This window comes from Chrysemys picta, chromosome 6 (assembly GCF_011386835.1).
Source record: "Chrysemys picta bellii isolate R12L10 chromosome 6, ASM1138683v2, whole genome shotgun sequence".
Taxonomy (NCBI): Eukaryota; Metazoa; Chordata; order Testudines; family Emydidae; genus Chrysemys; species Chrysemys picta.
The window spans coordinates 110597037-110611077 of NC_088796.1; the positions used below are offsets into that span (position 1 = coordinate 110597037).

At 39.9% G+C, this 14041-nt stretch overlaps 1 protein-coding gene across 5 annotated transcripts in view; it reads left to right on the forward strand.

The window, feature by feature from the left end:
• Positions 1-7924, forward strand: part of GLDC (glycine decarboxylase) — a 100141-nt gene extending 92217 nt beyond the window's left edge. For all 5 annotated transcript variants that reach the window (XM_065550538.1, XM_008169320.2, XM_065550539.1 and 2 more), the window contains 5 exons: positions 269-380; positions 2055-2150; positions 5056-5228; positions 6442-6522; positions 7209-7924. In XM_065550538.1, the coding sequence (XP_065406610.1) occupies positions 269-380; positions 2055-2150; positions 5056-5228; positions 6442-6522; positions 7209-7352 (606 nt within the window). In that variant the 3' untranslated portion in view covers positions 7353-7924. The remainder of the gene's footprint in view (positions 1-268; positions 381-2054; positions 2151-5055; positions 5229-6441; positions 6523-7208) is intronic.
• The last annotated feature ends 6117 nt before the right edge of the window (positions 7925-14041 follow it).

The following is a 14041-nucleotide window of genomic DNA, read 5'->3' on the forward strand; positions in this document are numbered from 1 at the left end:
GTTTGTTTTTTTGTCAATTTAATGTGAAAGAAAACTAAATATCATCCGAGTGTGGTGCTAGAGCTGCTCACGCTAATCATTGAGGAGCATCCGAGCTTTTAGTGAGTCTTGGATTCAGCCCTTCCAAAAGAGGGGTAGGTGAAACAGGAAATGCCGTGTGTGTCAGTGAGTTTATGAACTGACATGTTAAGCTATGAGACTATGTTCCTTGTTTACGGGTAAGAGGTTGTTTCAGACCTGTATTCTATAGTGTTTTTGCTCTTTTCAGATGATGGGTGGAAAGGGTCTTAAACACGCTTCCGAGATTGCTATATTAAATGCTAACTACATGGCAAAAAGACTAGAGAAACACTACAAAGTCCTTTTCAGAGGGGCAAGAGGCAAGTATTGAGCTTACTTTGTCTCCTGACATTCTGGTTTCTCCCAGCATCTCCTATAGCACTTTGGATTGTAGATGCGGTGTTTACTTTAAACTGATGTGAGGGTTTTCAGTCCCAGCACATATTGAAAAACAGTGCATACACAGGAAAATAACTAGTTAGTGCTAATCCTAGACAGGAGCCAAAATGAAGCTAAGGTATTGGTAGAGGTGAAAAGTGCACTTTTGGTAATTAGTTGCAACAATGTTAAAAGTTGTAAATGAGTCTTTTGCCTGTCTTTGAACCAGAGACTTCTCCTCAGATTGGCAAGTAAGTCTTATTTTAATTTAAATAGTGGGGAAAAAAAACTGTTAAAAATAGGAAGTCATTGAGGTGAGACTGTAGTAATTCAATATAATATGCAGCACAGTAAGCAAAGAGAATTTTAAATGATTTCTTGTTCAATACCCACTATTACCACCCTAAAAAAGGTCTGTGGTGATGCATGGCTGGTTTAGGAGACTAATCCAGATCTGTTTCAGTTCCCTGACACTTTTGTTATGAAATGTAACCTCTTTGGGGAATGGTTCAGCTATTGCCTACCCACTCTTTTTTCCCCTTAAGGCAGGGCAGAAATTGTGAAAATATATCAGATTGCAAGTTTCAAGTCAGTAGAAGAAAGATCTTATTTTTGTGACTGCCTCTTCCCTGTTTCAATTGAATGGCATTAAAATGTCCAAAATGCATTCCATATACGCTGTAGCTATGTAAATACTTTACTTTAAAGCGAGTAAAGCTGCTGACGGTATTTTAAAAATGTAGTTCACAGAAATACAAAGCTAAATCTCAAGTTTTTGAAAGATTCCGAAGTGAAATGTTCAATCTTCTATTCAAGAGTAACCCTATTTTTCTGGAATGGTGGTGGCAATGTAGTTGGGGGTCTCGGGTCACACTTGCACAAAAAGCCTGGAAGAAAGTATTTTCCTCTGGAGAATCCATGATCTTTCCCTTGTTACTCACCCAAGGGCCTGAGATATTAATAATCCTGCTTTTCTGGCAAGGCTGAATACAGGCTTCTTCCTCAGCCCATTAGCAACTCTCAATATTGGTCATTCAAAAAAAATGAGCTACTGTTTTCTTTCAGAATATGAGCATGCTCCTTTCTCAGGACCTGCTGATCTGGGGAGCTTATGAGCCAAACACTAATCATGTGGCAGTACAATCCTGCTTCATTATTGGACAGGCCTGAAAATGTACTTAACGTAAATTGTACAGGAGGAAAGGCATGTACATAATAAGAATATACCTTGGGAGGATATGCTCACATATAAGAGGAGCTGCTTTGAGCATTTGTCTGATTCTTCTCTTGCTAAATCTAATGCGCTCCAACACAAAGTGTTGTTTCTGTAAGTGTACCAAGGAAATTTGTTTTTAAAAGTAATCATTTAAAAGTGTGGCGATGGAGAGGCAAGGGAAGGGCAAATAAATATTCAAATACACTTGTAGTTCACATAGTCTCTTAAATGTGCACTTGTGAAACTGCAGTCTCCAACTGGACAGTCCTTGGACATCCTTGAGATGCGTACTCCATAAAGCCACAGGAACAGAAATGTGGTATTAAAATTGAGGCCAATGTGCAGTTCTGCTCTGTTCTTCAACAAGTGAGATCAGTATGTAACCTTTGTTCACTTACAGGTTATGTAGCTCATGAATTTATTTTGGACGCCAGACCCTTCAAGAAAACAGCAAATGTTGAAGCTGTGGATGTTGCAAAGAGGCTTCAGGACTATGGTGAGAGAGTCCTAAAAGGACATGGCATTTACAGCAGTAAAGACTAAAATTTCTTAAACCTACCTTCAAGGGCTACATTAAGATTCTAGTCCTCTAGTGTTCTGTAGCAACATAGTGGCTCCTATACCACCACCTTCTTATCCCCTTATATTGACTGTTTTTGGACAATCTCCAGCTGCTGGAATGCTGCCTTGGAGCTATGGGCATCTAGCACAGATGCTGTTCTTTGTTGCACCAGGCAAGAGCAAAAGGGGCTTATTGTTAACTTTGCAACCCCCTCCTGGGCTGTGCAGGGCACATGCAGACAGGATCTGAGGATCTGGCTTAGTTCAAGAACTTTGTGGGATTCAAACAAGGTTAAACCTCTGTATGGAAAATGAGAGCATCTATAGTTATGTTAAATAGTTTAAATCCTTAAACTTTTCTTATGCTTCATGGCACAGGTCAGCCACTGATGGAGGTTAGGAAGAAACTTCCACTGTGGGCAAAGTATTCCTTAATTAGCCATTATGCAATTTCTTGCACCTTCCTGAAGCATCCACAACTGGCTACTGTCAGACAAGATACTGGACTACATAGACCACTATCACTGGTCTGATCCTTTATAGCAACTGATATGTTCCTAAGTTAACATGGGCAGCTGTCACTAAAATGCCATCCTGTAAGAGATTCTCAGTAAAATAACAAAAATTCTAAAAAAAATCCATGTTAGTCTGGATCTGTAAAAAGCGACAAAAGGTCTGATGAAGTGGGTATTCACCCATGAAAGTTTATGCTCCAATACGTTTGTTAGTCTATAAGGTGCCAAAGGACTCTTTGTTGCTTTCAATAAAATAACTAATCCTAAAATCAGTTTTAACTGTTTGGTACCAGGAAAAAAATCCTTCCTGCTCGCTGTAGTGATCTGCTTCTGTCCGGGAAAGGGCACATCACACCATTTGAAAATAGATAGGTAATGGCTTCAGTATTTATGATGTGGATCCATCTGGTTGGTAGAAGTTCCAGTTGAGCGTCTTCCAAGATGGCTTATAGACCTGGCTTACTTAAAAATAGTGACAATCGGACAGTTACTAGCCTACTCCTTTTACCTCACCCAATCCCTCCCACAGTGGTGCTATCTTCCTTTCACTTGGTGCCCCACATCTGCACCAATGTTCCCTCTATTTTTTTCCACCCAATGTGCGGAATACATTTTGTTAAGTGTTCCAAGGTAATGTGCGAATGTGCACCACCAGTAGAAACAGAAAACCTAGATACTGTAAAAGCTGTTTCCTGGTTGGTGAAGTGCCAGATAAAGCTCTATGAACTGGCATTTCTGATCTTCCAGTTTATGGTCTGGTTGATGTGGGGCCGGCAGAGGGTTGGGGGGGGAAGGAGAGGGTGCAGGGCACAGGCTCAGGGAGGGAGTGTGGATGTGGGAGGGGCCTCGGGGCAGCAGGTTGGGGTGCAGGATCCAGGGGGCGCTCAGCTCAGGCGGGTCCCCACAAGGTGGCTCCGCATGCTGCCCCCCTGCCCCACCCTGAGCGCTAGCTCTGCAGCTCCCATTGGAACCGCGGCCAATGGGAGTTGCGGGGGTGGCGGAGGCAGAGCACAGAGCAGTCTGCCGTGCCTCCACCTAGGAGCAGCTGGGACAAAAACTGTGGGGAGCTGCCCGAGGTGAGCGCCACCCTGGATCCCACACCCTCTCCTGTGCCCCAGCCCGCTGCCCCAAGCCGCCTCCTGCACCCAAACTGCCTCCCAGAGCCTGCGCCCCACCCCCCCTGCCCCCTCAGCCACACACCCAAACACTCTCCTTCTTAGTTAACGGGCATTTTTCACTTACCGGCACCCCCATTCCCCCACATGCTGGATAAAACTGCTTTTACTGTATAATATATATTTTTAAAAAGTTACCAATAGGGATAATTACTCTAGCCAGGACAAGTTAGGCATTTTAGAACTCACTACTCAAAGAATTAAGTGTAAGAGCGAGATAAAAATTATGAAATGCACAGACCAGTCAAAAAACTAAAATAACAGCACTTTGAAAGAATAAAATTACAGAGAATATATGTACATTGCAGGAAGTACCAAGAAGTAACAACAAGTGTTGGGAGGTAGTGTGTGTGTGTGTGTTTTGGCTGTTGGGGAAGTCTCTGAGACTGTGTGCTGTCTCTTTAAGGCACACATTCACCTGAAGGCTTGTTGAGAGCTGGTGTGAGTCCTGAGCCATCCCCTCTACCCTTGTTTGTGGAGATGGAGTACAGGGGCTGGGGGGAAGGAGACACCTTGACATCAGCACCCTCCTCCCTCCCCCCACATAGCCAGCAGGAGGGTCCCAGCAGCAGCTGTTTGAGGGGGGGAAACACCTGGACACTATGGCACACTTGAATCTCTCCTCGGCAGCCCCCAACTGCGCAGCTTACAGGGAACAGAAGGTCTGCACCATTCTCAGCTTTCATAATCTGTCTGACAGCCTGTCATAAGAGAGGGTGAAAAAGTGACTGACTGACTGCAAGGATGGATGTGAAGGGAAGAAGCCAGAAATATTGCTTTGGGGAAGAAATTATTTGCTTTGAACACCAGACCAAAAAGAAGGCCAAGGATTCAGGCTTTCACATCTCATGTAGTCAGAAGACTTCTGGCTTTCTATGTACTGTAGACAATACTATGAAATTGGTGGTTTTCCTTTTGGACTGAGACTAGTGTGCTTTGAGATTTTAACATTCTGTCATATATGTTGCCCAGCTGTAAGTTTTTTAGTCTGTTGACACTAACGAGTGAAGGTCTGTGTAAAGCAACTGTAATTAAGAACTCTCTTTTTCAGCTTTTATGAAAACCAAACACAGCAATTGCTGGTTAATACTCTTACTCTTACTGGTTTACAAGTACTCTGTAATCAGTGATAGGATTCCTTTTTATTCAGGCTTCCATGCTCCAACGATGTCCTGGCCAGTGGCAGGGACCCTTATGGTTGAACCAACAGAATCTGAAGACAAAGCAGAGCTGGACAGATTTTGTGATGCAATGATCAACATTCGTCAAGAAATTGCTGAAATAGAGGAAGGCAGAATGGACTCCAGGGTTAACCCATTAAAGGTGAGCTGACATGCAGACCAACTTCACAACGCCACTGTCTCCATTGCTGCTGTTTGAAGTCATCTTATTTGTAGTGCTACCAAAAATTGTGAAAATTTTCAGTACTGTAGGAAACTTATTGTATGCAAATGAGAATATGAAACAGTGAAGGAATAAAACGTTCATTGATGTGCAAATCTGAGTGAATATTGGTCTAAATTTCACAGATCTTTGGTGCATTTAAAGGGTTCCATCAACTTAAATGCTTTTCCCTGAAATCTTTTAGACTTGACCTAGTCAGAAGTCCTGTCTATGGTGACTATCTTATAGACTGGAGAAAAAATTCTGAAAAGTTTGTGAACCGTGTTTATATTATTTTAGTTTTTCATGTTTGTATTTTCTTGGTCTTTTACATAGTAATGGGTGAATGACACTCACTTATTCAGAGGAGGCAACCAACCCCAAAACTTGATCATAAAAATTGGAAGAGGCACTTGAGCACATATAGTACTCAAAACTACCTGTAACTCATCTTTGAAAACTCATTCTGTGTTTCAAGTTGACTGCACCTTCTCTAACGTTGCACTGGGCTTTTAAATACCTGACTTATTTTTTCTTTGTATTGGGGTTGTAACCACATTGGTTCCAGGAGATGAGAGAAGGTAATATCCCCTATGGATCAACTTTGGTTGGTGAAAGAGAAGCTTTTGAGCTGCACCGAGCTCTTAGATCTGAAGAAGACTCGGTGTAGCTTGAAGTCTCTCTCGCCCCCTCTCCTCCTCCTCCTCCTCCCCCAAAGTTAAATGGGTTGGAACTTGTACTGTAATGGGAATGAGGAATACAGCTGCCAAATACCAAAGTTATGGAGTGGAGAAGAATCTGATTACTGCTACTGTTCTTGTATTCAGAAATCTAGCAAGGCAGAAGAAACAAAAATTCATGGCCACAACTATAACCAGTTTCCTATTTTATTTTCATCTCTGAAGTAATGTAAACTCTATAGTAAAGCTGGAAAAAAAATTATATATGGATATTCTGAATTACTTCAGTCCATTTCCTTTTTTTAAATCCGTCTTTCGTTTGTTGATTAAACATGCTGTATCTTCTCAGCACTAATCTGAACTATTGAAGATGTTGTATCAGCAATATATGGATTTGTGGGGGTTGGTAGACTGAAATGTTTCACTGAATCCAGTTCTCCTGCATGTTTTAACTAGCTTTTATGCTGTTGTAGATGTCGCCACACACTGTGACTTGCATTACGTCCCCTAACTGGGATCGTCCTTATTCCAGAGAAGTAGCAGCTTTCCCACTAGTAAGTAGCTATTTAATCTTAGTATCTCTTAATTACCAATGTTCATTAGTTTGTAGCTGTTCTTGGTTGGTTGTTAGTCTGGCAATATCTCGAGCCTAGACATGGAGAATATTTTAGTAAGCCCAACTAATCTAATTCATATTTATCCTATTTACATACTTTCATTTAATGGTTTAGATATGAGCTATAGCAAGTGTACTATTTTCCTTTCACTAAACAGGGAGATAAGTACTGTTTTACTTCAGCATTCTGCAAAACATGCTCTCTACCTACCTTACCCTGGCTTTCTAACACCCCACCCGTGCCCCTGAGAGAAGCTAGGTAGGAATCCCCTCAGTTCCATTCCTTCTGTGCAAGGTTTTCTGTGTTACAGTACTGCTAGGATCCCTAATAAAAGATCAGAGTTCTATGGAATTAGGCACTACACAGACTCCATCGCAAAGAACTCGGTTTAGATTCTGGCAAGATGCTGACTGATGGGGAGGGGGAAGTTGTTTGCTTTACAGTCATATGAGGCCCTTTTGAGATGAGGAATGCAAGCTTATAGGGCACTCTGGAGTCTTTCAAAGGTGCGGGCAGACCTTTGATCTTATGTTTGGATACCTAAATGATGCTAGTGCATCCTGGGTAGACGTTGAGCTAATGAATGGTATCTCACCAATTCTAAACACGTTTTCTGTATTTAGCCATTTGTGAAGCCTGAAAGCAAATTTTGGCCCACAATTGCTCGAATCGATGACATCTATGGAGATCAGCATCTGGTTTGTACCTGCCCACCAATGGAAGTCTATGAATCTCCCTTTTCTGAACAGAAGAGAGCATCCTCCTAGGTCTTACCCCTTTATTTCCAGGTGGCTGGATTCATGCCTTACCACTGCATTTCAGTTCGCCATGACAGCGTTTTTTCCCTGCACCCGATAAGGGGATTTATATACTATGTATATTTTTGTAATCTCCATACTGTTAATTGAACTGCTGCTCAGTTAAAATGTAAATACAATCACTATAGTAGGTGGAAGCAAACTGAGTTGATTCAGTACCTCCGTATCGAAAGCAGTTAATGTTACAGTTGCCTTGATTCAGCACCTTTTGTCTTCTGTTCAGAGTGATGACCTCCTCTTTGTGCGCTAAGGACTTTAAATAATAACATAGAATTTTTCAAGGTTGTAAGGAAAGCTGAATAATTTTTATTCCAGGTATTTCATATGACAGTAACCATTAAATATTAACTGCTACAGTAATTGTTTACATTTTGTATAAGCACAGGAAGTAGATTGTTATTAATGTACCTAATCTGTTACCACTGACTGTGGTGGAGGTAATTGTTTAATAATAAACTGTGGTATTTTTGTTTTTTTACCTGTCAATGCTTATATTCCAATAAAGTCTACTAGAGTTTGAAGAATGGCTTTTTGGGGGGTCTGGCTTTTCCCAGTCTAATTTTTCTTTTGGTATTGAGTTGTCAAAGATGCCAGAAGAGATGTAGATCCTACAAGAAGTGAAAGCTGCTGTCAAATCTGTTTGAGATACTACCAAAAAAAATATCAAAGTAATTTATTCAACTTCTGTGCCCATCTCCCAGTAATAAAAGTGCCTTCTTTCTGTCCCCTGGTCCTCTCCTCAGGTCTTTCATAATGAAAAGACACAATAGTATATCCCTTAAATAAATTAAAATCAAGCTTTTATGTAGGTGCTGAAGAGTTGCAACCTGAACTATTGTTTGGGTACTATGGTGATGGGAGCCATATAATTAGGGCCTTGTGTAATTTTTTTAAAGAAAATTAATGACAAAATGGCAAAGTATTGAGTTTCATGGCATTTGCACAGAATGACCTGTACAAATAGTCAATTGCAAGGCTGGAATGACACTGACTAAAATTGACTCAGGTTACTGATAAAATTCATTCCCTCCTTGAAAGCTTCCTTAAAAAAAAAAAAAAGTTCAGTGTTTGGGAGTATTTTCACAATTTCAGTGCCCTCTATGAAATCATGTTACAGAGGGCCATACATATAATTACCTGTATCTGGCAAATGAAACATTACAGTTAAAGATTGGGGGGTAGGGAAAGGAAAGGTGTTGTTGTTTTTTTTAATCTTAGTCCCTTTACAATGTGACATTCATATCAACAATACTTTTGAGGTGCAAATTTTTTTTCCAGATTTTTTCACTGGAAGGTGTGATTAGCTCAATTACAGCACCTATAGTTTCACCTCAACATGAAACAATGAAAAACTAAACAATAGCAGAACTAAAAATAACCTTCACTTGAAAATGTGTCTCTTACAATAGACACTAGATCTACTAAAGGGTCTCCATCCTATATCTTAGACCTCAGCTTTTACCCACTATCCCTTTTACAAGTTGGTCTGCTCTTGCTCTGAAATGTCTCCATAGATTCCCTAGTCTGAGTAGTGTCCAAAGATGTACCCCAAAGTATTCAAACCCGTGAGGCCAAACTAGGTGCGACTTCAGTAGGCACAGGGATTATTCTTAAAATGGAAGCATGCAGAATCCCCATCAGTTTTTAATCTTGCATCTGCCCTCTGAATTTGGGGCTGCTGCTTTTTGTGCACAGATGTTTAGTTGTTTGACACATCCCAGAAGCACTTCTGCCACTCTACTTATCAATGCATTGTTAGCTTCTCTAACCACTGTAGTGATGATTTTTAAAATGGAAAAAAATATACATCAAGTTTTGCTGCCATTACCTGAAAGCGAGATCACTTCCTGGCTTTGGACTTCTGGGTGCAGATCTACGAAAGAGCTGAGCTCTCTTCACAATTGAATTTCCATTGTAGTTAGGGAGAGGCCTGTTTTTCCACAAAATATTGGGCTATGGTATTCTGTTGATGATGAAAAGATCCCCAGAAACTGTATTCTGGAAATGTTGTTAGTTAATCTTTAATAGGAAAAAGGCTACTTATAATTCTCACCCCTCCTGCTGAATCAGAGCTCCTGGCATTTTATAATTTTGTATTCAATTGTACAGTAGTCAATTGTAGAAACAGAAATGTTGGAGTCACTCCAGTTCATGAGTAGAACTACAACCAGGTAGACATGTGCTAATTATATGGAATTAAGCCATGGAGACCAATTATTCTCAATGGGTGAAGCACCCTATTCTCTACATTATTATTTCCTGCAAACTAGTATAAGCTGTTCTCTCTAGCCATGTCTAGAATAGGAAAATAGATAGTTATCCATATTTGCAAATACTAGCTTGTTTTTAAGGATGGCTTTCTCAACTGTAGAAATGTCCAGTGTGGATAGGGTTAGTTCAAGATAGAGGATAGATTCCTGCAAATTGAACCTAGATTTCTTTGCTATTATAGTGCCAATATACATAGATTAGGTTATCAATAGATACTGTCTTCCTTTACAAATATTTCAACTTGTCTAAAATGGTAACTCCATAATATATTCCATGGGGATGTGAAGTGACAAAAGCTGAATTTACATTTTGAAGTCACTATTGTACATCTTAGTGCAATGAAAGTGCAGTGGTTATAATTATCAGGTTACCGTAGATGATTAATCACAGTTAACTCACACGATTAACTCAAATATTAATTGTGGTTTAAAAAAATAATTGTGATTAATCGCACTGTTAAACAGAATACCAATGGAAAATTACATTATTTTTGAGGTTTTTCTACATTTTCAAATATCAATTTCAATTACAACAAAGAATACAAAGTGTACAGTGCTCACTTTATATTTTTTATTACAAATGGTTGCACTGTAAAAATGATATAGTATTTTTCAGTTCACCTCATACAAGTACTGTAGTGGAACCTCTTTATCATGAAAGTGCAATTTACAAATGTAGTTTGTTACATAACTGCACTCAAAAACAAAACAATATAAAACTTTAGAACCTATGAGTCCACTCCGTCCTACTTGTTCAGCCAATCACTAAGAGAAACACATTTGTTTACATTTACAGTAGATAATGCAGCCTACTTCTTAATTACATCCTCTGAAAGTGAGAACAGGCCCTTCACATGGCACTGTCGTAGCTGGCGTCGCAAGATATTTACATGCCAGATGCGCTAAAGATTCGTATGCCTCTTCATGCTTTGGGTATCATTCCAGAGGAGACGCTTCCATGCTGATGCAGCAAAGAGTCCTGTGGCACCTTATAGACTAACAGACATATAGGAGCATGAGCTTTCATGGGTGAATACCCACTTCTTCGGATGCATGTAGCCAGACTAACCCGGCTACCCCTTTGATACTGGATTCCATGCTGATGACGCTCATTAAAAAAATAATGCGTTAATTAAATGTATGACTGAACTGCGTGGGGGAGAACTGTTTGTCTCCTGCTCTTTTTTACCTGCATTCTGCCATATATTTCATGTTATAGCAGTCTTGGATGATGACCCAGCACGTTTGTTTTAAAAGCGCTTTCACTGCAAATTTGACACAATGCAAAGAAGATACCAATGTTAAACCTTGGGTCGAGTGCTATAGCTATCTTTAGAAATTTAAGAATCTGCAGGTTACAAAATCTGAGAAGGATGAGGTGTGGCTCATGCTTTCAGAAGTCTTAAAAGAGCAACACACTGATGCAGAAACTATAGAAGCTGAACCACCAAAAAAGAAAATCAACTTTCTGCTGGTGGCATTTGACTCAATGATAAAAATGAACATGCGTCGGTCCGCACTGCTTTGGATAGTTAACGAGCATAACCAGTCTTCTGCAAATGTAAACAAACGTGTTTCTCTTAGCCATTGGCTGAACAAGAAGTAGGACTGATTGGACTTCTAGGCTCTAAAGTTTTACATTGTTTTGTTTTAGAATGCAGGGTTTTTTTGTCCATAATTCTACATTTGTAAGTTCAACTTTCATGATAAAAAGATTGCACTACAGTACTTGTATTAGATGAATTGAAATATACTATTTTTGTTTATTTCAGCATATATTTGTAATCAAAAATAAATATAAAGTGAGCAGGGTACACTTTGTATTTTGTGTTATAATTGAAATCAATACATTTGAAAATGTAGAAAACATCCAAAATATTTAAATAAATGGTATTCTAGTGTTGTTTACAGTGCGATTAATTTTTAAATCACTTTACAGCCCTAATGAAAAGGTGTATTTCAACTCTATTTACTCTGTTTTTTTCAGATTGTCCCTTTGTGCTGAAACTTTCCAAACTTGGTCATTGCTTCAAGGAGTCTTTGGAAAAATCCAAGCTCAGTATATTCCACCACTTGAATTTTTGGGGCTTTCTAGTGGTTTTACAAGTATTAAGCATCTGACACTCCTGTGAAGTAGACAGGGAGTTAAGTGCATCTCTCAAACTGAAATGAGACTGGGCACAACTGGAAATAGAATCCAGAAATACTTCTGTACTGGGCTCTAACTACCAGATTCCTACCGATAGTAATGCAGTGCTCAGGTTGCATATTTGAAATCAAGAAATGTAAAACTTGTTTCCATTGTACTGCCAACTTGGCCACATTGCATACAGGCAGCATTCTTATTGTTCAGACTGAAACGTGAAACTTGATCATTAGTGGAGAAGTTAATGGTACTGTGGGGACTATTTTGCATTTCTTGATTTTTTTGTATTCAAATACACAAATGAATCATAGTTGCAAAGCCTGTATTTCTGCAAATTTAGCTAAAAAGAAATTCTATATTATTTGCATGTATTCACGATAAAAGAAAATAACTGAGGAATTCTAAATAAGTGAATTACGTACATATACCCAAGCCTCTTTACAAAAAAACTCTGCACCATCCCATCCACCAAGAAACAAATAATTATTTATAACCCTGCAGTGGTGATGCTAGAATTGAGGCTCAGGGACAACTTTATTTTTAAATCCCTTTAACAAAAATTTTGTTTCTAAATTTCAGACTTATACTTTACATAGCACTGAAAATGTTTGCTTTTATTTTGCTTGACGTAGAATAGGTTTTGCTGTATTCAAATTCAGTACATGGGTTGTAAAATGAAAATAGTCTCAAGTCTCCAGGGTACAAAATGCTGTAAGCAAACTGGATGAAATGTCTTATCTATAACAGTAAGAGTGACAGCAGTAGGTAGAGGTCTGCATAGTACATACATGAGCTGTACAGGTTTCCCCACCAAACTCTGCCACAGTACCTCACTCCTGAGCTGCAGTACATTAACTGTTTTAATGAGCAAAGCTGAATCAATGCAAAGAGAGACCTTTTTCATGTAACACTGCAGCTAGCACAGTGCTGCCTCAAAACAAGAGACCCAGCATGTCTGGCACACAGGATGGAGAAAAATACGCCATTTACTTATATTACAGACAGGAGTTACCTAACTAATACAAAGCCACTCAGACAGCTGCAAGTTTAAAGTTTACTAGTCAGAGAAGCGGTTTCATTCACAGTGGGGCAAATACTTTCCATGGAATAATGGGAGCGGTTGTATGGGACTATATGCAAAAACTTGCCAAGTGGTCAGTGTAGTGACCAGAGCAGCAAGTTTTTTTTTTTAATGCCATTGCTTAGCAAATGAAGTGGATGAGTACAGCGCCTGTTTTGATTTTTGGAAAATGACGTCCCTTTTTTTTTTTGCTGGTGTTTGCCAGGCGGGAGAGGCTGAAGAGAGGAAAGGACTGCTAGCAAACTGCAATAGCTGCTCCAATGTGAACAGCAAGGGAAGATGTTCCCACCAGTCCATTAAGGGGGAACTCAGCTGTGTTAAATTTCAGAGTCCTCTCTCTTTCCAGCAAGAATAATAGAATTGGCTCTTACTAAAATGGATGTAGTTAGTAAAGAAGAGCTATAACGCAGGCCTGGTCTGCTGCAGGGAAAAAACCTGATCACAGCCACTCAAGAAACTGCCCTGATGTAAAAGCTCTACTGTAGATTGCATCACTGCACAGTTCGAAGCAGGCACGAACCCCATCATGAAAGCAATGTCTTTGTCTGTCTGCACTAGGAATTTGCACCACTGCAGCAACAGCCATGGCTGGATACCAATGGATGTACCTGGTCTGAATCCTCATTTCAGATAAAGCTTAAGTTATTACTTGGGACTTGCCATTTTGCCATGACAGGGAGAAAATGTTTCATTTCCAGCCGTTTCAGCTCGATTCTTCAGGCTACTTCCTACATACTCAGCATTCCTCAGCTCCTTCTCCCTGACCCAGCTTTTCACAGAAAGCCAGAACTTTTCAACAAGGGTTGTCAACCCTCCAGGGTTGGCCGGGAGTCTCCTGGAATTGGCACTGATCGCCCAGTGACTATTGAAAGCAATCCAGGAAATGTTAATAGGATATTTTAAGAAAATGACATGATGTCATGTTGGGGAGGAAAATCTCCCAGAATAGCTTCAGTCAGAGTTGGCAACCCTAAGGTTAACCCCATCCTTGGGACCAAGTTGGAGCTACAGCAACTTAGGTAATTTGTAAGATGACAGTCTGACCTCAATGAGTGGCAATATCCCGATCTCAGAACATGTTCCACAGTCTCTAAACCCATTGTCCTTGTTTTTAGACATGCCTACAGGCCTCATGACTGTG